The sequence below is a fragment of the Columba livia genome, chromosome 2 (assembly GCF_036013475.1).
Source record: "Columba livia isolate bColLiv1 breed racing homer chromosome 2, bColLiv1.pat.W.v2, whole genome shotgun sequence".
Taxonomy (NCBI): Eukaryota; Metazoa; Chordata; class Aves; order Columbiformes; family Columbidae; genus Columba; species Columba livia.
Genome location: NC_088603.1, coordinates 1,438,128 through 1,460,488, shown reverse-complemented (window position 1 = coordinate 1,460,488; position 22,361 = coordinate 1,438,128). Strand labels below are relative to the sequence as shown.

General features: G+C 59.9%; 4 protein-coding genes and 2 non-coding genes across 7 annotated transcripts; 4 read left to right on the top strand and 2 right to left on the bottom strand.

Moving 5' to 3' along the window:
• The first annotated feature begins 22 nt into the window (after positions 1 to 22).
• LOC102098555 (cathelicidin-2) lies at positions 23 to 2,208 on the top strand. The gene is made up of 4 exons (XM_005512142.3): positions 23 to 254; positions 457 to 564; positions 658 to 741; positions 2,032 to 2,208. The coding sequence occupies exons 1-4, from the start codon at positions 87 to 89 to the stop codon at positions 2,140 to 2,142; spliced, it is 471 nt and encodes a 156-aa protein (XP_005512199.1). The 5' UTR covers positions 23 to 86; the 3' UTR covers positions 2,143 to 2,208.
• A 732-nt stretch (positions 2,209 to 2,940) lies between these two features.
• LOC102095284 (cathelicidin-3) lies at positions 2,941 to 4,169 on the bottom strand. The gene is made up of 4 exons (XM_065050216.1): positions 3,681 to 4,169; positions 3,378 to 3,485; positions 3,182 to 3,262; positions 2,941 to 3,096 (listed from the first exon to the last, which is right to left on the bottom strand). Exons 1-4 carry the CDS (start codon positions 4,167 to 4,169, stop codon positions 3,001 to 3,003), a joined length of 774 nt encoding a protein of 257 aa, XP_064906288.1. The 3' UTR covers positions 2,941 to 3,000.
• LOC135578389 (cathelicidin-B1-like) lies at positions 3,948 to 5,143 on the bottom strand. The gene is made up of 4 exons (XM_065050217.1): positions 4,859 to 5,143; positions 4,663 to 4,764; positions 4,493 to 4,576; positions 3,948 to 4,396 (listed from the first exon to the last, which is right to left on the bottom strand). The coding sequence occupies exons 1-4, from the start codon at positions 5,117 to 5,119 to the stop codon at positions 4,268 to 4,270; spliced, it is 576 nt and encodes a 191-aa protein (XP_064906289.1). The 5' UTR covers positions 5,120 to 5,143; the 3' UTR covers positions 3,948 to 4,267.
• A 4,423-nt stretch (positions 5,144 to 9,566) lies between these two features.
• TBRG4 (transforming growth factor beta regulator 4) lies at positions 9,567 to 22,234 on the top strand. Of its 2 annotated transcripts, none has more exons than XM_065050214.1 (11): positions 9,567 to 9,672; positions 10,755 to 11,234; positions 13,358 to 13,675; positions 14,343 to 14,514; positions 15,887 to 16,044; positions 16,386 to 16,496; positions 17,379 to 17,523; positions 19,098 to 19,340; positions 20,033 to 20,144; positions 20,706 to 20,820; positions 22,020 to 22,234. In XM_065050214.1, the coding sequence occupies exons 2-11, from the start codon at positions 10,809 to 10,811 to the stop codon at positions 22,119 to 22,121; spliced, it is 1,902 nt and encodes a 633-aa protein (XP_064906286.1). In that variant the 5' UTR covers positions 9,567 to 9,672; positions 10,755 to 10,808; the 3' UTR covers positions 22,122 to 22,234. The 2 variants fall into 2 exon arrangements, with proteins under 2 accessions (XP_064906286.1, XP_064906287.1); XM_065050215.1 differs by lacking the exon at positions 9,567 to 9,672 and adding an exon at positions 9,878 to 10,422.
• Positions 18,450 to 18,587, top strand: LOC135578910 (small nucleolar RNA SNORA5). The gene has a single exon (XR_010471018.1). It is a non-coding gene; the product is annotated as a small nucleolar RNA SNORA5 (small nucleolar RNA).
• Positions 19,674 to 19,814, top strand: LOC135578911 (small nucleolar RNA SNORA5). Its single transcript, XR_010471019.1, has one exon. It is a non-coding gene; the product is annotated as a small nucleolar RNA SNORA5 (small nucleolar RNA).
• Positions 22,235 to 22,361: the final 127 nt, after the last annotated feature.

The window sequence follows — 22,361 nt, the reverse complement described above, 5'->3', positions numbered from 1 at the left end:
GCCAAGCGTTTCCGGAGGGGGAAAAGGGTTCTCCAAGGCCCCGGGGTGGGATAAAAGGGGCCAGGGTGACCCGGGGGGTGACAAGGATGGCGGGGTGCTGGGTGCTGGTGCTGGCGCTGCTGGGGGGGGCCTGCGCCCTCCCGGCCCCCCTGGCCTACACCCAGGCGCTGGCTCAGGCCGTCGACTCCTACAACCAGCGCCCCGAGGTGCCCAACGCCTTCCGGCTGCTCAGCGCCGACCCCGAGCCCGCCCCGGTCAGTGTCACCCGTGGGGACAGCGGCGGGTCCCCCAGTGTCCCCGTGGGGATGTGGGGGGGACGCCAGAGCCCGCTCACAGGGGGGGATTTGGGGCGCGGGGTGGGGTTGTCCCGCTGACCTCAAGCCCCTCTAGTGTCACCCACCCAACTTGTGACCCCCACCCATTCGTGACGCCCCCACGGTGACCATCACCCCGCAGGGCGTCGAGCTGAGCTCCCTGCGGCTCCTCAACTTCACCATGATGGAGACCGAGTGCACCCCGAGCGCCCGCGTGAACCCCGATGACTGCGACTTCAAGGAGAACGGGGTGAGGATGAGGGTGGTTGGGGGACACACACACACACCGGGGGGGTCCTGGGTGTCCTCTCTGGGGTGACACGGGTGTCCCCTCCATCCCCAGGTCATCAAGGAGTGCTCGGGGCCGGTGCAGTTTGGGCAGAGCTCCCCGGAGATCGACCTGCACTGCACCGACGCCTCCTCCGATGTGAGTTTGGGGGTGCAGGGGGGCAGCACCCACCTGGCACCCGCCCACCGGGGATGGGGCACCCATGGGTGCTGGGGGTTGTTGGTGTCCTTCCTTCTGCCCCATGTCCTGGGGGGTTTGGTGTCCCCAGTGTCTCTGTCCCACCGTGATGGTTTCAACCCATGGGTGGTGCAGGGTGGGATGGGGGGTCCTGGGGTCCCAGGTGTAGGGTCCCAGGGGGGATCCTGAGTGCAGGGACACGGGTGGGGTCCCCAGTGTGAGCTCCTGGGTTTGGGGTGCTGGGTCTGGGGTCTTGGGTGCGACCTGGGTGCAGGGTCCTGGATGTGGGGTCCCTGGGTGGGTTTCCAGGAGTGGGGTCCTCCAAGGGTGCTGGGAGTGAGTGTGGGGTCCTGGGTGGGGTCCCAGGTGTGGGGTCCCTGGGGTGGGATCTTGGGTGCTCCAGGGTGCTCAGTGGGGGGTCCCTCAAGAGTCCTGGGTGCAGAATCCCAGGTATAGGGTCTCGGGTGAGGGGAAATGGGTGCAGGGTCCTGGGTGAAGTCCCAAGTGTGGGGTCCTGGGTGGGATCCTGGGTGCAGAGACATGGGTGGGGACCCTGGTGTGGGTTCCTGGGTTTGGGGGCCCAGGTCTGGGGTCCTGGGTGGGCTAACAGGTGCTCCAGGGTGCTGGGTATGAGGTCCCATAAGAGTCCTGGGTGCTGGGTCCCGGGTGCTGGCTCCTGGGTTTGGGATCCCAGGTCTGGGGTCCTGGGTGGGTGTCCAGGTGTGGGGTCCCGGGTTTGGGGTCCTGCAAGGGTGCTGGGAACAGGGACTGGCTGGGGGGTCCCTGGTGGGGTCCCAGGTGCAGGGACCTGGATTCGGGGACCCAGGGTGGGGTCCTGGATGGGGTCTCAGGTGTGAAGTCCCTGTGCAGAGTTTTGGGTGCTCCAGGGTCCGGGGTGAGGGGACATGGGCACGGGATCCTGGGTGCGGGGTCCTGGGTGAAGTCCCAAGTGTGGGGTCCCGGGTCTGGGGTCCTGGATGGGATCCTGGGTGCAAGGACATGGGTGGGGACCCTGATGCGGGTTCCTGGGTTTGCGGTCCAGGGTCTGGGGTCCTGGGTGGGGTCCTGGGTGCTCCAGGGTGCTGGGTGTGGGGGCCCCCAAGAGTCCTGGGTGCCAGATCTGGCATGTGGGGTCCTGGGGGGGATCCTGGGTGCAGGGCCTTGGGTGGGGACCCCGGTGCGGGCTCCTGGGTTTGAGGTCCCAGGTTCAGGGTGTCCCCCCAGCCCGGTGACCCCGGTGTCCCTCCACAGCCGGTTCTCATCCAGCGTGGCCGGTTCGGGCGCTTCCTGGGCAGAATCCGGCGCTTTCGGCCCCGAATCAACTTCGACATCCGCGCCCGGGGCTCCATTCGCCTGGGCTGAACCAATAAAGAGGCCACTGGTGGCCACTGGTGGTCACGTCACTGTGGCCACTGGGCATGAACTGGGCTCCTCGCTGCTTCCCGGGGGGTGTGCGGGGAAACTGAGGCACACGGGAAAGGGGGTGGCAGGAGCTGGGGGGCTCCTCTCCCCACGTTGTTCATGTGCCACCCCGGTGTCCCCACCTTGGGAATCAGGGGTTTGGCCCTGAGGGGACAAGGGGGCAGGGGGACAGGGCTCCGTTTGCTCCAAGGAGCCCCCAAAATAAACCCATTCACAACCCCCATCTCATTATCCCACCTCCATCATCCTCACAGGGTCATTGTCCCCACAGCATCATCGTCCCCGGGGTATTTGTCCCCAAAACTGGTGGCATTGGCAGAGGGGGGACATGGGGACGGAGCAGGTCCAGCTCCTGAGGGACCCCCATGTCACATCCCTACCCAGGGAGGGTCCCAGCGTCAAATTCGGCCACGTCACCAGGGCTGTCACTGGCACTGTGGGGACACTGGGACAGGGGACGGGGTGCACAGGGACCCCTGTGACCCCAGAGCGGCCACCCCAGGGTCATGGCTGCAGCCCCAGCTCCAGCGGCCCATGGGACCCTGTGATGTCCCCTCCTGTCACCTCCTGTCCCCTCCACCAACTGTCCCACAGGCTTGTGCCCCACATTCCCCCCCCGGCTGTCACAGGCTCCCGGGGACCCTCTTGTCCCCAACATGTCCTGGTGCCACGACAAGGCCCCAGAACCCTCCTCCCTCAGTGTCCCCATGTCCCCAGCAGGACAAGGCACAGCGGGGCCGGGAAGCAGCTTTATTTGGGGGGGCGGGGGTGTCACAGGGGGGTCCCCAAGACAGTGGTTCATTTCCTCTTGATGGCCTTGTAGAGGTTGATGCCAGCGGCCACCGTGTTGATGGCCACGGGCACCAGGGGCCAGAAGCGCTTGACACGCACAGGCTGTGGGGACAAGAGGTGTCACAGGGTGGGGGGACAACAGGGACCACCCAGGGTGTCCCCCCCAACCTGGAACCCCCCAACTCACATCCACGGTGGAGTTGACGCAGGTGACATCGAGGACGAGGCCACCACGCTGGGGCACGGGCGCCGAACAGTCCTTGATGAGCTGCGGGGAGCACGGGGCTGAGCTTGGGGACACACAGAGGGGATGTCCCCAGGCTGAGGGGACTGTCCCCACGCTGGGGACCCCACGGTGTGTGTCACCCCCCCAAAACTCTCACCCCATCCTCCTTGAAGTCGCAGTTGTCGAGCTGGGCGGGCGAGCGCGCCGGGCAGCGCGTCTCCATGATGGTGAAGTTCAGGCGCCGCAGGGAGCTGAGCTGGACGTCCTGTGGGGACAATGACAGTGACAGTGCCACCCGCCAGTGCCACACGTCAACCATCACCACCTGGGGGGACCCAAAGTGGCAGGACGACCCCACCCCGCGCCCCAAATCCCCCCCTGTGCGCGGGCTCTGGCGTCCCCCCCACATCCCCACGGGGACACTGGGGGACCCGCCGCTGTCCCCACGGGTGACACTGACCGGGGCGGGCTCGGGGTCGGCGCTGAGCAGCCGGAAGGCGTTGGGCACCTCGGGGCGCTGGTTGTAGGAGTCGACAGCCTGAGCCAGCGCCTGGGTGTAGGCCAGGGGGGCCGGGAGGGCGCAGGCCCCCCCCAGCAGCGCCAGCACCAGCACCCAGCACCCCGCCATCCTTGTCACCCCCCGGGTCACGCTGGCCCCTTTTATCCCAGCCCAAGGACCCGCCCCAGGGCTCTGTTCCCCCCTCCGGAAACGCTTGGCCGCAACCCACAGAGTGACAGTTTTATTGGGGGGGGGACACACTTGGAGCAGGGGGGTCCTGAGTGTGTCACATCTGGTCCCTTTGGGACATGTCCCCACTCCCCAGGGTGTCCTGAGCCCCTTGGCTGGGTATGTGGGGTGTTTACGGGACCCCTTGGGGACTGTCCCCTCTGCCAGGGGGTGCAGGGACCCGCAAGGACCGAGGTGACACTGGGAGCGTTGCAGGGACATTTATTGGAAGCAGAGCGCCCGGGAGGGGGACGGGTGGGTTGGGTTGGGTTGGGGTGGGTTGGGTGGGGTGGGTTGGGGACACGCACGGTGTCACCCGCTCAGGGTTTGGGGGGCTGCAGGTTGAGTTTGTCGCGGATCCAGATGTTCCCGCACGGGATGATGTTCCTGAGCTGATCCCTGATCCTAGCCAGAAGGTCCCTGAGTGGGGACGGGCGGATCCGGCCAACCTGGGGGTGACAAGGAGCAGTGTCACACCCTGGGGACATGGCGGGGTCTGAGTGACCCCCACTGGGGACATGGTGGCGTTTTGGGGACTTTCTCACCATGGGGGGCACCCACTGGCAGGAGAGCTCGACCACCGGCTGCTGCTGCTCCAGGAACACCCAACCCTGGCACCATCTCAGCGTCTGTGGGGACACCAAGGGGACACGGGTGACAGGTGCCCCACACCACCTCCGTGCCTCAGTTTCCCCACTGGGGACAGCAGCCTCACCCCAAACCAGCAGCTCTTGCAGGCGGTGGTGACTGTCTCTGGGGACCGACACGTCTCCTCCACGGTGAAACTCAACTCCTGCCGCTGCTGCAGGTCCTCAGCCTGGGATGGGGGACAAGGACACGTCAGGGGACAAGGACACCGCTGTCCCCAACGCTCAGCCCCGAACTGTGCTGGATTCAGCCCAAAAACTCACCCAGTCGGGGCGGGGACGGAGCTGCTGCAGCCGCAGGACGTTGGGGACGATGGCCTTGGCGTTGAGCAGCTCCACGGCCGCTGCCACCACGTCCTCATAGGTCACAGCCCAGCATCCCCACGGGGACGGGGACACCGATCCGGCCACCCCTGGTGTGGATCCGTCCGTCCCCAGCGTGGAACCGTCTGGTGTCCCCGGGGTGGTGGCCCCGGCCAGCGCCAGCAGCAGCAGCAGAGGTGACACCGCTCGGCACAGCCCCATCCTGCTCCTGCCACCCGCCGCTCCGGGGACACCTTTTTATGGCACCTGGAGGTGCCGATGTCACCTTCACGGGCGTTCCCACCAGGTGACACCTCCCCCTGCACCAATGGGAAAGGCCCCGGGGGGACAGATCCGGACAAGAGATGAGTTCAACCCTCTGTGGTCCCCAGGCCACCGCAGCAGTGACCCTGCCCTGGACACCGTGTGCTTGGGGGGGTGACAGCAAGGACAGGGGTGACAGCGAGGACAGGGGTGACATCACATCCCAACGTGGCCATGGAGGGTTCTGGGGTGAGGTGCCACCTCAGTGGGACCATCAAAGAGCCAGTGGGGTTTGATGGGGACATAGGTGACACCAGGTTGGGTGAAGAAGCCACCTGTCCCCCAGCTGGGACTTTCCTGTCCCCCCAGGGGGTGGCAGGTGGCCAAGCGGAGCGGTGGGGACATGTGTCCCTCATGGCAAACAAGGTGGGGTTGAGCAATCACCAGCATTGGGAGCGTCACCAAGCAGGAACCTCCAGGAGGACATCCAGGAACCTGCTCAGGTGACAAACCAAAGCCACCCAACAGGTTCAGAGCTCCCAGTGGCTTGTAAATCAAGTGGGGACAAGTGACCCCGGGTCACAGCTGGGGGCTGGCAGCTGGGAAGTCCCCAGGGGCGGATGTTGTCAATCACGGACATGTAGGAAAGACCAGGGTGTAGCTGGGAAGATCCAGGTTGAACCTTGTGTGGAGAGGGGACCCTTGGTGGGACCATCTCACAACCCAACCAGGTCCAGCCTTCCAGGAGAGGACCCTTTGTGGGTCCATCTCACACCCCATCAAGGTCCAGCCTTCCATGAAGGGACCCTTGGTGGGCTCATCTCAAACCCCATCCAGGTTCATCTTGAGAACTTCCAGTGATGGCAACACCACCGTGTCCCCAGGAAGGTTCTTCCGGTGACCAACCGGTCCCATAGTATGACCCAAATTGAGATGAAACCTCTCCTGTTGTCTGTTGTCTTCTCCACGTGGCTCCTTGGAAGCCTTCACCCATTGAGTACTGGTGGAGAGACTCCCCTCAAACCTTACCCTTTCCGTGGAGAAGAAACTCAGCCCCTTGAGTCTTTCCTCCTGGGGCAGGTTCTCCAGCCCCTTGGCCATCAGCCTGGCCCTCCTTGGGACCTTCTCCGGTTTGTCCACATCCTTCTGGACTTGTGGGGACTAGAAGTGGAGACACCATGCCGGGGTGGCCTGGACAATGGTTTTGGCCACTGAGGAGACAACAGTCCAGTGGAGCTTCTGCTGATGAACAAGGATGAGCTGGTTGGAGATGAGAAGGTTGGGGACACCTTGGCTGTGGTGACCGTGAGATGATGGAGCTCAAGGTCCTGAGAGGAGGCAGAAAGCAGGATCATCACCTGGACACCTCGAGAGAGAAGAATTTGGGCTCTTCAAGAGCTCTTGGAAGAGTCTGGTGGGATAAAGCCCTGGAGAGATGGTTGATTGTCAGGAATTGTCATCTCAAAGTCAAAGCGTGGACCTTCCTGACAGGCAGGGGATGGAGGGAGGTGGCTGGAGGTCAGAGGGGATGAGCTCAAGGACAACAAAAGGTTGACATTGGGATAGGTGACACGAGAGGAAGATGTAGAAACTCGCACTGACCAAGTCAAGGACCACCAGGGGTTGGACCCAACTAGAAGATGGTTGGAAAGCACCAGAACGGTGAAGAGTCTGGAGCACAAGTGTGATGGAGCGACTGAGGGACCTGGGGGTTCAGCTGGAGAACAGGAGCTGAGGGGAGACAGGGACACAAAGAAACGGCCTCAAGTTGCCCAGGGGAGGTTGAGGTTGGATGTGGGAACAATTTCTTCCCCAAAGGGCTGTGGGGCATTGAACAGGCTGCCCAGGGCAGTGCTGGAGTCACCAGCCCTGGAGGGCTGGACAGACGGACATGAGGTTCTCAGGACAGGGGGCAGCACCAGGGGTGGGAAGAGTTGGACTCGATCTTAAAGGTCTTTTCCAACCAGAATGATTCCGTGAGTCTATTTTATTTCAGCTGGGTGGATTCAACTCAGAGCATCCCTGCAGTTTCAGTTCCAGGTGCTGCAGTTTTGCCCCCCCCCAGTTTTTAGATTTGGCCCCAAGTGTTGTCCATCCGCAGTGTACAAGCTGAAATCCCTCACAGAGAACCAAACCCCATATTCCACTGCTCTGGACACACGTTTCTGTGCCAATCAGCCCCTAAATCCCCCCCTAAAATTTCCCTTTGGCACTGAGGGCACGTTGGCCTCTGCCCGTTGCAGAGATCAGTGTCTTGCCATTAATTCCGAGCAAAACCAGCCCGTTAGTCTTGAGACTAATGACCAGGGGAGTCCTGCTGGCTTTGGCTGCTGTATAAGGGGCGACCAAGGAGCTTGGGTTTGGCACCTTGTCCTAAAGAGCTTCCCAACCAGCGGCCCGAGCTGTGAGCTGCGGTTTGCTTTGCTCGGTTTACGTTACCGCTGCTGAACAACAAGCGAAGGTCACCATTCTCTCTCTTGCCCAACTTCCCCATCCCCTCAACAGGAGGGGGGTAAATAACCCCCCAAAACCACCCCCAAGGCCCCAAGCCGTGAGAATAAATCACTCACAGATCACTATTTCCCTTTATTTGCCCAGCGCGGACCGAACCGCCCTCCCCATTCCTGCTGCCCACACGGTTATTTGTCTTTTATTCGTTCCCACAGCCCGGCCCAGATCTGGACACTTTAATAAGAAATAAACCATATTCCTCATTAACCAATTCTTGATCAAAGGTTTCTGATCACCTGCAAAACGAGGGGATGTTTTTCAAGTTTTAGATCCTTCTACATGACAAGAGAGAGACAGAATATTCAGGTCTTTGCCGGCACCTCGTGAGCCTCCATTGGTGCTGTGATTGCTCTATGTCCCTTTGGCGGTCGTTACTTCCTCTCCAGGGGTTATTTATCCTCCTCATCACTTGTTCGCTAATTGACCTTTCATTGGCAAGTCGCTGAGCAGGCGCAGTTCGTTTGTGAGCTCATTAGTTTGGCAACACTGAACAACGTGCTTATAGAATAAGCAACATTTCCATACCTTGAGTTATTTATTGCCCTCATGTCCGGTTTTAGTTCTGCTCCCAAGGATTCTGTTTCCTGCTGCTGTGTTTTGTGAGTTCGTGATCAATTGCAGGATACAAAACACAGATCCCTCCCAAATATGCTTAACAAGCAACAACGTGCAGGTCTTACCGTAATAGGGTTGAAAGCACAAATCCTACCTAGATACAAACTGTAATTAAAGGGAGCTGGGGGTCCTGGGGACAGCAGGGTGACCATGAGCCAGCACTGGGCCCTTGTGGCCAGGAAGCCAATGGTACCTGGGGTGGGTTAGAAGGGGGTGGTCAGTAGGTCAGAGAGGTTCTCCTGCCCCTCTGCTCTGCCCTGGGGAGACCACACCTGGAATATTGTGTCCAGTTGTGGCCCCTCAGTTCCAGCAGGACAGGGAACTGCTGGAGAGAGTCCAGCGCAGCCACCAAGATGCTGGAGGGAGTGGAGCATCTCCCGTGTGAGGAAAGGCTGAGGGAGCTGGGGCTCTGGAGCTGGACAAGAGGAGACTGAGGGGGGACTCATTCCTGGGGATCAATATGGAAAGGGGGAGTGTCAGGAGGATGGAGCCAGGCTCTTCTGGTGACAACCAGGGACAGGACAAGGGGCAATGGGTGCAAACTGGAACACAGGAGGTTCCACTTGAAGATGAGAAGCAACTTGTTGGGGGTGAGGGTGGCAGAGCCTGGCCCAGGCTGCCCAGGGGGTTGTGGAGTCTCCTTCTGTGCAGACATTCCAACCCGCCTGGACACCTTCCTGTGTAACCTCATCTGGGTGTTCCTGCTCCATGGGGGATTGCACTGGGTGAGCTTTCCAGGGCCCTTCAACCCCTGACACTCTGTGACTCTGTGAAGCACAAATCTTACACACAGATACAAAACCAAAGCTGTAACTTAGAATCAGGATTATATAAAAACATATGTACCCCCTGAGCTGCCCAGCGCTGTCAATAAAGAATTAACAGTACAACTGACTCTGCAATTACGTTTATTTCCCCGTTTCAACCTCCCTGCGTTCACGGCGCGTCCCTCAGCCCCGGGGACGGGGTTAAGTCCCCCCTCACGCAGCCGGGCAGCCTCGGGGGAGGCTGAGGATGGAGAAGACCCAGGGGGTAGGGCCGCCCCGGGCTCAGCCCCACAGCGACCCGGCCTCCACCCCCATATCCCCACAGCGGCCTGGCAGGCCCAGCCGGATCCCCGGGCTCCCGTAGGAGCGCCCGCCGCGGCCGCTGGGGAAGGGCCAGACCGCTGGGAAGGCCCCGACCGGCAATGGCAGCTCCATCATGGCGCCCACGCCGCCTTCACTGCCCGCACAGGAAGTCTCGCTGTCTAAGCCAATCGGCGCTCGCCGAACTGCGGTGACGTAGTTAGACTGCGCCGGCTCGCTGCCAATGCGGAGTCTCCGTCGTGTGTGACGCTATCGCGCTGTGCCGCCGGCTGTGAGGCGGGCCGGTGTGCGGCCGAGGTCAGGCCCGGTGGCGGGAGCGGTGTGAGGGGAACGGGCCGGGGATCGGGCGGGGCCTGCGGGGAACCGGCCCCGGGAGGGGGCGCTGGGGGGAGCCGGCCGGGGGTTCTGAGAAGAAACATCCCGGGGAGTGCGGGCCGAGCCGGGGGGGGCTGAGGGGAAATGGCCTTAGGAGGTGGGCCCGGCCCGGGGTTTCTGAGGAGGATCGGGGGATTCTGAGAGGAAATACCCCGGGGAGCTGCCAGTCGGGTTCACCCCACGGGTTGTTTCTTCTCAGCCCCGCCGTGGGCCCGGTTCTGGGGCTCTGAGGGGCGGGAAGGGCCGGGAAGAGCCCAGGGAGGGGGAGATGGGGCTGGTCCTGGAGATCCGGCCGAGCCCAGCCAGGGCTGTGGAGGCGCTGGAGGCTCCAGACCCGCCGCTGGTTGCTCTGGGCGGCTCTGGGCGGCCTTGGGAGACCGCGGTGGAGTTTGGCAGCTCCTGAGGGGATCTGACAGCTCAGCAGGGCCTGTGCGGCCTCTTCCACAACGACGTTTCACCGATTGATGGCCAAAAAGCTTTTATTGCCTCTTCACATCCTATATTCCTGGTCAAATCTATCCGTTCCTCGCAAGCACTACCAGAACTGAGCCGCCTCCGCCTTTTTATCTCAGAAATCCTCCCACTCCTCAAATCCTGGGGGCGGTTTGGGGCCCCTCACACCAAGAAAGGCCTTGAGGTGCTGGAGCGAGTGGAGAGAAGGGAACGGAGCTGGTGAGGGGCTGGAGCACAAGTGTGATGGAGCGGCTGAGGGACCTGGGGGGTTCAGCTGGAGAACAGGAGCTGAGGGGAGACAGGGACACAAAGAAACGGCCTCAAGTTGCACCAGGGGAGGTTGAGGTTGGATGTGGGAACAATTTCTTCCCCAAAGGGCTGTGGGGCATTGAACAGGCTGCCCAGGGCAGTGCTGGAGTCACCAGCCCTGGAGGGCTGGACAGACGGACATGAGGTTCTCAGGACATGGGGCAGCGCCAGGGGTGGGGGAACGCTTGAACTCCACTTTACAGTTATTTTCCGACCAAAATGATTCTATTTTCCTTCCATAGCGTCCCTGAAATGCTGCACTGACCTCCAGCCATTTACCCTCCCGTCCGCCCGCCATGGCCGCCCGCTTGGTGCGACGCTGCTGCTGGCGACACTTCGCCGCCTTCGTCTCCGCTCCCTCGGCCGCCACGGCCGCTCTGCTGGTGCCGCCCGGGAAGGTGCCGATGCCCCGAGCTCTGCCCCAGGCGCCTCTCGCTTTATTTCACACCTCAAGTCCTCCCGACTGGGCAGACGGATTTTCGGTCAAGGAGCAGGTGGATGACGGTAGAAACCCGGAGTACAAAGTGATCGGGGAACTGATCGAAACCGCCACGAGCCCTCAGGAACTTTTCCAGCTGAGCGAACTCCACGAGCTTAACAGCAACCATGCCTCCCTCATCATCACTCAAATTTCCCGTCTTGCTTCGGAAAAAAAGCTGGAAACGGAGAATATTGTGCGAGATGAACGATTCCAGCAGCTCATTGGCATCATGGATTCGCAGGTGAGTTCCCTCCCAGCTGCAGGAGATTTTAGGGGGAAGAACACGAGGTGGGAAGCGGCCGGTGCTCCTGGGATTGAACCGGTGTCACCGGCTGCTTGTTTAGGGTTTGGATTTGGCTTTTTGAAGTGGAAAATGAAATTGAGGGGATCAGGAGAGGTAGGAATGTTCATCAGACGGTTTGTATTTCTTCTGATCTGTAATTTCCGTTCCCTAAAACCTGCCTGAGGAGAGCAGAGGGGAGGGATTTGTCCCACAGACCCTCCCACGCTGCTGTATTTGGAGTGAAAGTCACTGTTCCTGCTCATCTGCACAATCCCATGTCACCGCCACGACAGATCAGAGGATCCGGTGTCCCTGGGGAAGGGATCCCCACCGGGCTGGGCGCTGTGAGACATGAAGCGGCGTCACCCAAGTGTAGGAAACCACCCTGAGGGAGGATTTAGGGACGTAAAGTGAGCGAACTGCCTGCAAACACAATTCTCCTTCTCCAACGAGCTGCTAGTGCAGCTGCAGTCAGACATAACTGAACATAAGAGGTTGTTGTAGGCGTGCAAATGTGCTTTGGTGCAAAAACCTCAAATTAATAGTCTTGAAATGCTCTTGCGTCAATGAGCCGGGGATTTTGAACGGTAGGTGAGGTGTGGGCTGGGACAGTGTTGAGGGAAAGGGCTTTTAACAGGCTGTGGGGTGAGATGTGGACACGTCAAGGAGTGAAAAGGGCGACGGGGCAGCCTGGTTCTCCTTGTGACTTTTGGAATAATTAGGGGTGAATCATGAGCTCTTCTTGCTTTCCCAGCTGTGAATTTTTCAGACTGTTTCAGGATCATTTTGATTAGAAGAGACCCTCAAGATTGTCGGGTCCAGCCGTTAATGCTGCTGTGCTGCTGGAAGTGCTGGAATTCGGACAGGCCAGAGGCTTAAACCCTTTAATTGACCAAACCCGCCTGGTCCCTCCTGCCCGAAATTCAGCGTCTCGCAGCGCTGCCTCGCTTCTCACTCCGAGAAGCAGCTCCTGCTTCCTCAGATCATTTTTATGACGTTGGGATGTCGTCCCGCAGGCGCTGGGATCCGTGTGCGGTTTTTCTTTCTGCAGAGCCCATCGTTGTGCTGAAGTTTGGGGTTGGTTTTATGGAAACGGGGTTTTCAGCCTGGAACTGCCTCGTAGCGCTGCAGGACGGTGGCGCCGCGCAGCTGGGGAAGTTCGGGCTGGAAATAAAGAGGTGTTGGTCGTTCCCTGATGGTTTTCCAGCTTTCAGCTCCTTCAGCGCCCGATTGCTGGTGGAAAACCGCGAGTTCTGCCTCGCGTTGGTGGGAAAATAAGCAGAGAAAGGTGCAAGGTGGGACTTGGCGAGTCCCAGAGCTCCCAGCAGCTGCTGGGATTCGTGCCCAGGCTCCTTTCAGAGACATTGGGGAGAAATCAGAGCTTTTAGGATAAATTTCACCTGATGCAGCGTGCTGAGGCGAATCGGAGCCCCTGCGGCATTTCCCCCTGAGACCCTCAAATTTCTGCTGCGAATTTCTCAGCCGTTCCCACTGCTCTTTGCTTTACCAGCCCCAAAGAAGCTCAAATGCCTGCAGAGAAGGGTCAAGTCTGATTAATTATTTCGCCCAGCCAGTAGCAAATCTCTTTAACTTTCTTCTCCGAGACAGGGAGAGTTTCCCAGCCCGGATGGCAGCTCTGTAAGCAGCGGGTGGTTATTTCTCGAGGTGGATTGTCCATGGCTTTGACATTGGGGTTTCTTTTCCTCACCACGTCGCTCCAGGTTGTATTTGATCGTGTAGAGGAGCAGATGTCTCGTGTTGTGGAGCATCTGGAGAACAGGAGCTGAGGGGAGACAGGGACGCAAAGAAACGGCCTCAAGTTGCACCAGGGGAGGTTGAGGTTGAATCTGGGAACAATTTCTTCCCCAAAGGGCTGTGGGGCATTGGAACAGGCTGCCCAGGGCAGTGCTGGAGTCACCAGCCCTGGAGGGCTGGACAGACGGACATGAGGTTCTCAGGACAGGGGGCAGTGCCGTTGCTTGGACTCCATGACCCTGACACCTCTTCCAACCAAAATAATTCTGTCATTCTACAAATACTCTCTTCTAAATACCTTTCACTTCTTTCTTTCCGCTGGCCAGATCTCACAGGTGTGGAACAACACCCTGGTGAACCTCCTGAAGAGCCTCTACTCCCTGGGGGTGCCCAGCAGCAGGCGGGAGATGCAGTCGGTGGAGCAGGAGGTGCTGTGGCGGCTGCGGCGCCTCACCTTCCGCCAGCTGGCGTCCCTGGCCGAGTTCCTGGCCATCAGACAGGGGAAGGACAACAAGCTGCTCAACGAAGTCATCAGGAAGCTGGAGCTGCGTTGGACAGAGCTGGAGGGGACCCGAACGGTGGTGACGCTGATGGGCAAAGTCGGGCACGTCTCCCCAGTGCTGATGGACCGGCTGGAGGATAAGGTAGGGGTTGGGTTGTCCCTTCAGGTGGGAAGAGGGTTTCATAGAATCACAGGATCATTTTGGTTGGAAAAACCCCTCAAGATCATGGAGTTCAACCGTTTCCCCACCCCTGTCCCTGCCCCATGTCCTGAGAACCTCATGTCCGTCTGTCCAGCCCTCCAGGGCTGGTGACTCCAGCACTGCCCTGGGCAGCCTGTTCCAATGCCCCACAGCCCTTTGGGGAAGAAATTGTTCCCAGATCCAACCTCAACCTCCCCTGGTGCAACTTGAGGCCGTTTCTTTGTGTCCCTGTCTCCCCTCAGCTCCTGTTCTCCAGCTGAACCCCCAGGTCCCTCAGCCGCTCCATCACACTTGTGCTCCAGCCCCTCACCAGCTCCGTTCCCTTCTCTGCACTCGCTCCAGCACCTCAAGGTCTTTCTTGGCATGAGGGGCCCAAAACTGCCCCCAGGATTCGTGGTTTGGCCTCCCCAGGTCCCAGCACAGGGACGGTCACTGCCCTGGTCCCGCTGGCCACACCGGTGCTGATTTTATTTCTCCTTCACCTCGCTCCGTGCTAAACACTCACCGGTTCCCATCCCGGTCATCTGTAGCATCCCACTCCGGATCAAGCCCAAATTTACACTTGTTTTCATGCTTTTACATCCCTACTCAAATCTTTTCGTGACAGGCTCTGGAACTCGCTGAACACTTCAACCCTGATGAGACCCGGAAAATCCTGCTGGCTCTGGCCTACCAGAACCGGCGCTGCGTGCCGCTGCTCCGAGCCCTGTCCTACCACCTCCTGCAGAAACACGCCGAGCTCAGCCTCAGCATCCTGCTCGACCTCGTTTTTGCCTACGGTGAGGAGGGAACTCGCGGTGGGAGGGTGGTTGGGGTGCTGGGGAGCCCCCAAACTGACCCCAAATCACCTCTTCCCTCCTCCTGTAGCTGTGTTTTTTTTGGGGACCCCCAGTCTCTTGCAAAACGCAGCTCAGAAAGGACCCCTGGGCACAACCAAAGTGTTCACTTGGGGACAGTGGCGCTAAAGTTACCGATTCTTCCCAGCCAAGATGTCCCAGTAATAAGTTAATGATCATTTGAGAGCTGCTGCGTGCTAAATTCACACTCTTTTAACAGCAGAGCAGCACTAATTGGTAATTTGCTTTACGATCCTTACTTCTCTGGCTCCTCTTTCCACGCGATATTGTGTGTTCCTGTCTCCTTGCTGTCGGCAGCCGGTGGGAAGCCAGACAAGTGGGAGCAAAGCCAGGAGACCTCTTCTCCAGCTGATTGTCTGGGTTCTGGTGGTGGCAACGGCTCTTCTGGCCATCTCCGAGGCCAGGAAGTTCTCTGGGTTGGCTACACTTTCAAAAATAAAGAAATAACCCCGGTAGACGTGGCCTCAGAGGAAGCTTGTGCTTCTCTTGATGATATTATGGGTTTGTTTGCTGTGAGATTGATGAAGCTGGAATGAATTTGGTGGATGTTCCATGCCACAGCTTCCAAATTTGCACCAGCCGCTTTTTCCGGAGACAGGAAGAGCAACTGAACGTTATATATGATATAGATGATATATGTGCAGAGATCAGCCCAGCTAATCCAGTTCCCCAGCCTTAAAACCAACAAAAGTGATAACGACGGCGTCTGGACGTGGTTTGGGAGCGAGAGCGGCTCCGGCAGCGCCGTAGCTGCTGCAGTGGGGACCTTTTGGCTGGAATAGTGTCACACTGTGCCCACATTTCACTTCGATGCTGGCTCCTGCCACATCGGGATGGTTTGAACTGGTTGATACTGGTCTGAGAGCCCGCCTGTGTCCCTCTCATGGGGACTGTCCCCTCCTGGCTGCTCCGCGCTGACCTGGGTCCCTCTGGGGTTTGGTGCTGCCAGGTGTTGGTTGTTTTTCGGCTGTTCCTCAGCCAGTATGAGGGTTCACAGTAGAGTCAGCGAGTTCAGGGCTCTTCTGGCCAGAGCAGATGGAGAAACCAGCGCTAAAATCTGCTCCCGGTACCGGACAGAGGCTGGAGCTGAGTTGTCACTGAGATTGCGAGCTGGTGGGTGCGGCAGAGATTTGTCTGAGCAGAAGGGACGTGACCAAAGCCACCAGGGGAGGAAGAATCACTCTTCAAGCCACCTCTTCTCCTAATAAACGGCTTCGACCTCTCCCTTGTGCCACCACCCGTCCAGACACGGCTCCCGTGTAAGCGGCTGCCGCTTTCTCTTTGCTCCTTTAAGGAAAACTGAATTTCCACCAGCCCCAGGTCTTCCAGAAGATCGCCAGCGACCTGCAGCCCCACGTCCCCGCCATGGCGCCCATGGAGGTGACGCGCTGCACCCGCTCCTTCGCCCTCCTCAAGTGGCTCAGCCTGCCGCTCTTTGAGGCCATCACACAGGTGAGGAGGGAATTCAGGGCGAGCAAGGAAGCCCCAGCGGGCACCAGTGTGACTGGGATCCACCCCAGTTCGCAGGTGGAAGCGGTTTGTCTCCCCAGGCGCCTTCCCAGCTCTGCCCCGGTTTATTTTTCTGTACTGGGCGAGCGGGAACATGGCAGAGCTCTGCTTCCCCTCACAGCTTTCCCTTGTGCCGGGACAAAATCCCAGGGAAGCACTAAAAGATCTTTCCCTCCTGTTTTCCCACCTTGCTACGGGGCTGCCTGCATCCTTGGCTGACGTTTTCAATCTTTTCCTGCCTGTACTTGTTTAGGACAGACCTAAACCTCTGGTTTTACCCCCAGTATGCCCTGGACAACCCCAAGCAGCTGTCGGTCGCCCATCTCTGCGGTATCATCCTGTCTTTCGCCCGCCTGAACTTCCAGCCCAGCGGAAGCGAGGATTTCTTCAACATGGTAACCTTCCTCCTCTTGTTTTCATCACCTTTCCTCCCTCCCTGCTCAGCGGGAAGGCCGCAGATCTGGCACATCCCCGTGCAAAAGCAGGTGCGGGGTGACTTGAGCCAGGTTTAAATGACGTGAGGAATGGGAAGGGTGAGCCTAGAGCTCAGGCCAGGCTTAAAAACCTGCACTGTGCTTCCCAGTTGGTCTGTGACCATCTTGAGTCCCCACAGGCTTGTTTTCTACTGGACATAAGGAGCATGTGGGTATTCACGTGCCCTCCTGAGCTCCAGCTGCCATAATTAACTCCTCCTAACGAGGCTGTGGGTGTTGACAGGCACACATGGAGCCGTGCGGCTCTCCCAGCCAAGCCTTTGGTCCGGCAATGCCTGTCGACTCCCCCCACCAGCATTCATTGTGGTCACCACGAAGTGGGATGTTGCAGCAAGTGCAAAATTACTCAGCTTTGAGGCTTTGCAGTAAAGTTCTCCAGGTTTAAGAGGAGAAACTCCTGCGGGGTGCAGAGCTCTGGGCTCCTGCTGTGATTCCTGCACCCCCTGACACCACCAATACGGTTGGACTCACTGATCTTGAGTGTCTCTTCCAATCAAACGGTTCTGTGATTCTAAGATACAGCCCCAGGCCCCTCTGGCTCTATTTAGGGCAGGTTTTAGTTGCGGATCCTGAAGAATTTATCACCTCCAGACCTCTCAGGAGCTGCAGGGTCAGCTCAGAGCCATCTCTAAATCTCTCCTCTGAATAACCCGGGGGAGAAGCGTTGCCGGAGAGGAGACGACGCAATCAGACGCAGCGTGACGCTTCGGGGCTCCATTGGGCTGCGTGTTTGATGCAATATCAAGGTATCGGTGCTGAGCTGTGTGGTTTCCCTCTCTGCAGGTGCACGAGGAGCTGCAGGGCCAGCTGGGCAGCCTGGAGCCGCAGATGCTGACGGAGCTGGTGTGGTCGCTGTGCGTGCTGCAGCAGGCCAGGGCGCCCTACCTGCAGCGGGTGCTGGCGCCCGAGTTCCATGCTCACATCCGAGGTGAGGCGGGTGTCTGTGCTGGGGGACGGGGACCTGGATCACAGGATCGTTTTCCTTGGAAAAGAACTGTAAAATCATCGAGTCCATGTGTTCTCCCACCCCTGGCACTGCCCCATGTCCTGAGAACCTCATGTCCGTCTGTCCAGCCCTCCAGGGCTGGTGACTCCAGCACTGCCCTGGGCAGCCTGTTCCAATGCCCCACAGCCCTTTGGGGAAGAAATTGTTCCCAGATCCAACCTCAACCTCCCCTGGTGCAACTTGAGGCCGTTTCTTTGTGTCCCTGTCTCCCCTCAGCTCCTGTTCTCCAGCTGAACCCCCCAGGTCCCTCAGCTGCTCCATCACACTTGTGCTCCAGCCCCTTCCCCAGCTCTGTTCCCTTCTCTCCACTCGCTCCAGCACCTCAAGGCCTTTCTTGGTGCAAGGGGCCCAAAACTGCCCCTGGCTTCGAGGTTTGGCTTCCGCAGTGCCCAGCACAGTGGCACAATCACTTCTGCAGTCCTGCTGGCCACACTACTCCTGATACAAGCCTGGATGCTGGTGGCCTCTTGACCACTTGGGGACACGCTGGCTCAAGTTCATCCGCTGTCAAATGACAGAGCTGGAGCAGCGAGTGGGGATACCGAGCATGAACCATCTAAATTTGGGTTAAGGGGTTGTGAACTGGGAGGGAACTGGTCTCGCTGGGAGGGGCTCGAAGGGCTGCCCCACAACTCTGTGCAGGGTACTTGGGCAAGGGCAGCCCAGGGCAGCCAACCAGGGGCTGTTGAACCCCAACAGGGTGATGTGTTTCCAGCTTTGTCATGGAAATCGTGTTCCCCAAGGCACGACGTGCTGCTCTGTTACCGCGCAGTCCACGTGCTTCGTCTAAAACCCCAAGAATTGGCGGGAGAGCTTGGTGTTTCCTAAAAAATTGACCTCTAGGGAGGTGCAGCCCTGTCAAATTCGGTCCCTGCCTCACCTGTGGTGGGGACCGGCCAACCGGCTGCCACAGCAACTTCTGCCGTCCACGGTTCCCGTGTCCCGTCCCGTGGGGACCCAGGGATAAAGTCACACTGTAGACACAGGAATGTCGGAGCGAGGGGGGGTCGGTCTCTTCTCCCCAGGAACAAGCGCCAGGACAAGAGGAAACAGTCTCAAGTTACACCAGGGGAGGTTGAGTTGGATCTGGGGAACAATTTCTTCCCCAAAGGGCTGTGGGGCATTGGAACAGGCTGCCCAGGGCAGTGCTGGAGTCACCAGCCCTGGAGGGCTGGACAGACGGACATGAGGTTCTCAGGACATGGGGCAGTGCTGAGGTGGGGGAAGGGGTGGACTTGATGATCTTGGGGGTCTTTTCCAACCCAAACGATTGTGTGATTCTCCACTGGGGCTGTTCCCGCTGAACAAGGACCCTGTTGGGCTCATCCAGCTCATAGTTGTTCCCTACGAGCGCTCGGCAGCGGGAACACCAGCGTTTGGCCGTGGGGAATCCATATCCTGGGGGAGCAGAGTGAGGACTCTGGCTACACCAGAAGATGAAGGTCCAGACCCCTCGTTGGGCTGCGTCTTCATCTCCGCTCCTCTCCTCCCACCAGGTGATCAGTCCCTCAAGGCCCAGAACTTACAGCTCAAGCTCATCCACATCAACGCCGCGGCCAAACTGGAAAACCCTGACTACAAGGGCCCATTCCTGCCGCCGGAGCTGCTGAGCACCGTGCCGCTGGCCAGCGAGAGGGTGACCCAGCTGCAGAGCTGCCTGCGCGAGGCGCTGACGGGGCTGCTGGGGAGCCAGGACAACGGGCGCTTCGACGTCCGCACCCTCTACGGTTGGCACATCGGTGAGCGTGTCCCCTCCCCGGCAATGCGGGACCTCATCGGGCTTTCCCTGCTGGAGGGAGGTGGATTTTAGGGCTGGGGTTGCGCTACCGGGGTTTATCCCCTCTTATCCTTCAGCCTCTCTGCCTCCTCACCACAGCTGCTCTGCCTTCCCCCAGTCTCCTCCCACAATTCGGCTCTGAAATCAGAGCACAAACACTGCCCAGGGTGGGTTTTGGGCAGCCGGTGTGGCAGAAAAACCCTTTTCCTACTGCCAAGCAGCGCCGAGGCTGGAAAAGGCTCCTGGCTCTGCCCTCCCAGCCCCTCTCGCAGCCCCCCCGGCTCCCCCAGCTCCCTGCAGCCCTGTCAAATTCGGTCCCTGCCCTTCTTCGTGGCGGGGACCGGCCAACCGGCTGCCACAGCGAATTCTGCGGTCCACATGCCCCACGTCCCCTCGCTGTGGGACACCGGGGGGTCAGATCACGCCACAGACACATCTTCTGCCCGAGGAGACACTCGGGAAGCCAACTCTGCCCTTTGCGGTGCGAGGAGGATGTTGTACCCCAGCCGGGTGTGCAGAGCTGCTCACAGCGCCAGTGACAGCGGCATTTTTGGGAGGGGAATGGCGGGACATCGCATGTTTTATGTCACCAGCCTCGGGGGACACGGCGCGAGCAGCTCTCGGGAGCCCTCGTCTTCCCTCCTCTCCCCGCAGATGCCGAGATGGTGGTGACCAGTGAAAATAAACCTCTCCCCGTGAAGGACTTTGCTGCTCCCCATCTGCTCTGCGCGGAGGGGACGAAGCCTCTGCCGCCGGGTGCCAGGAGGTGGGTCTGGGCTCAGCTGTGACCCCCCCGCAGCTCTGGGGGGAGGAGGAGGAGGAGGAGGAGGAGGAAGGCTCTGCCTTGGTGGTGTCAAGGATCCGCAGGTCACCACACCGGGTGGCCCGTGGGGCTGCCAGCGTGTGTCCAGCTGCGTCCCCACTTGTTTGGGGGCAGGACGGGGGTGGGCACAGGACAGAAATGGGGGCAGGGCTGTGCCAGCCCCCCCAGGTGACATTTTGCAGCTTCGGCTGCCCTGAGCAGGAGGGGAGAGGTCCAGGTGCTGGTCTCAGCATTGGTTTTCTCCCCAAAAAGAGCCCCAGCTGCCTGTGGGGCTCTGGGGACTGAGCTGCCTCCTCCCTGCCTGGAAAAAAGGATAAATTGGGTTTGAGCCGCTGTCCTGGAGCTTCTATGGTGGCTCCGAGGTGGGAGAATGGCTCTAGTGTGACACATTTGTGGCGACAGGCAGAGCTGGAGCCGCCCCTTGTGCCGCGGCTCCCGTCAGGAATTGGGTGCTGCCAGGTTCTCTGTGGGTCTCACGTCCTCCCGTCCCCTCTGCACCCCCAGGGTCGCCTTCCTGCGCTGGGAATTCCCCAATTTCAGCAACAGGAGCAAGGAGCTGCTGGGCCGCTACGCCATGGCCCGGCGGCACGTGCAGGCGGCCGGCTTCCTCGTGGTGGACGTGAGTAGAACCGCGGGACGGTTTGGGTTGGAAAAGCCCCTAAAGGTCATCGAGTCCAACCATAACCCACCCCTGGCGCTGCCCCATGTCCTGAGAACCTCATGTCCGTCTGTCCAACCCTCCAGGGCTGGTGACTCCAGCACTGCCCTGGGCAGCCTGTTCCAATGCCCCACAGCCCTTTGGGGAAGAAATTATCCCAAATTTCCAACCTCAACCTCCCCTGGTGCAACTTGAGGCCGTTTCCTCTCATCCGATCACTTGCCAGTAGCCGTGGGGTCTCAAATTCCGAGGAGATGGAGGAGCAAACACCTTTTGGGGGGGACACCACCTTCCCTCTTGCTCTCCTCACCTTTTCCTGCCGGCTCTGGGTCCCGCACCCAGCCCGGGTCATCCAGAGCCCACACTGGGATTATCCACCGTGACCCCCAGCGCGGAGGTGCCGGGGGGGCCGGTAATCGCGGGGGACGCCAGACAAGGGCTTAAGCCGCTGATCCCCAGCGCCGGAGCCCTGTGCGCCGGCGGCTCATGCATTATTGAGCCTCCTGGAGGTAATTATAGCTCTCCGGGCTGGCAGCGTGTCCTGTGCACCGAAGCGCAGCTCCTTCGGGGCCACGTGTCACCCCCCAGCAGTGTCATTGTCACCCCATGCCCGCTGCTGCACTTTGAGGTCAACGCCGAGCGAGGTTTGAGCTTCACGGCGCTGGCTGGGGAGGCTCAGGGAGGAGGAGGAGGAGGAGGAGGAGGATGGAAACGCCGCTCTCTGCAGCTTCAGCCTCCTACCTGCTAAATATAGAGGCAGGAGTGGGCGGCGGGATCCCCCCGATAAATCCGCTCCCTCTCTGCCAGGGAACAACGTCCCAGCGCCGGGGTTTGAACAGCGCTGGAGCCGTCAGCGAGCGCCGGGCTCCTGAGGCTGCGTGTGTCCCCTCCTCACCCCAAAATTCTCTTAAATAAACATTTCAGCTGCCTCGCACCGAGCGGGGGCTGCGGGGGGGAGGACGGCACGGCCTCTGCATCTCGCATGAAAAATTTAACGGGTTTTGGTGCTGAATTGTCAGAGTTTCGGCCCCTCCGTGGGGGTGGTGCCCTCGCTCGTCCCCACAGGCTCGAAATAGGTGATGGCGGCTCCTCGGGGACCGAACGCAGGACTCGTGGTGCGTCTCTGATGGCATCTCCTCTTCCCCCCTGCCCCGTTGCAGGTTCCTCACTATGAGTTCCTGGAGCTGAAGCTGGAGCGGCAGCGCACAGCCTACCTCAGGGACAAGCTGCACAAGGTCATGGCCAAAGACATGGCGAGTTAAACCGGCACCGCGCTACCCGCCGGCTCCGACAACGCTGCGCCGCGTCAGACACGTGCTTGAATAAACGCGCCCTGTGCAGTGCTGCGGTTTGGGGGTGTCCGTGCTGGTTGACACATTGCTTTGTGTTTTCTTTGGGGTGGGAGGTGGCTCTGTGGTGACGCTCGGCGGGACCTCCCTCGCCACAGCTGCGGCTCAGCTTGACTTAAGCCAGGCTTTAGGATTAAGAGCTGTCCCAGTCTC

Bases quoted from the DNA above. Each gene is read 5' to 3' on its own strand.
- LOC102095284 (XM_065050216.1), bottom strand. From the start codon at position 4,169: ATGTCCCTGCAACGCTCCCAGTGTCACCTCGGTCCTTGCGGGTCCCTG. The intron at 3,486-3,680 runs GTCAGTGTCACC...TTGTCCCCACAG, and splicing joins CCGACCCCGAGCCCGCCCCG to GACGTCCAGCTCAGCTCCCT. The intron at 3,097-3,181 runs GTGAGTTGGGGG...TTGTCCCCACAG, and splicing joins GCGTCAACTCCACCGTGGAT to CCTGTGCGTGTCAAGCGCTT.
- TBRG4 (XM_065050214.1), top strand. From the start codon at position 10,809: ATGGCCGCCCGCTTGGTGCGACGCTGCTGCTGGCGACACTTCGCCGCC. The intron at 14,515-15,886 runs GTGAGGAGGGAA...TGCTCCTTTAAG, and splicing joins CGACCTCGTTTTTGCCTACG to GAAAACTGAATTTCCACCAG. The intron at 20,145-20,705 runs GTGGGTCTGGGC...CTGCACCCCCAG, and splicing joins CTGCCGCCGGGTGCCAGGAG to GGTCGCCTTCCTGCGCTGGG.
- LOC102098555 (XM_005512142.3), top strand. From the start codon at position 87: ATGGCGGGGTGCTGGGTGCTGGTGCTGGCGCTGCTGGGGGGGGCCTGC. The intron at 255-456 runs GTCAGTGTCACC...ATCACCCCGCAG, and splicing joins CCGACCCCGAGCCCGCCCCG to GGCGTCGAGCTGAGCTCCCT. The intron at 742-2,031 runs GTGAGTTTGGGG...GTCCCTCCACAG, and splicing joins GCACCGACGCCTCCTCCGAT to CCGGTTCTCATCCAGCGTGG.
- LOC135578389 (XM_065050217.1), bottom strand. From the start codon at position 5,119: ATGGGGCTGTGCCGAGCGGTGTCACCTCTGCTGCTGCTGCTGGCGCTG. The intron at 4,577-4,662 runs GTGAGGCTGCTG...GTGTCCCCACAG, and splicing joins GCAAGAGCTGCTGGTTTGGG to ACGCTGAGATGGTGCCAGGG. The intron at 4,397-4,492 runs GTGAGAAAGTCC...TGTCACCCCCAG, and splicing joins GCCAGTGGGTGCCCCCCATG to GTTGGCCGGATCCGCCCGTC.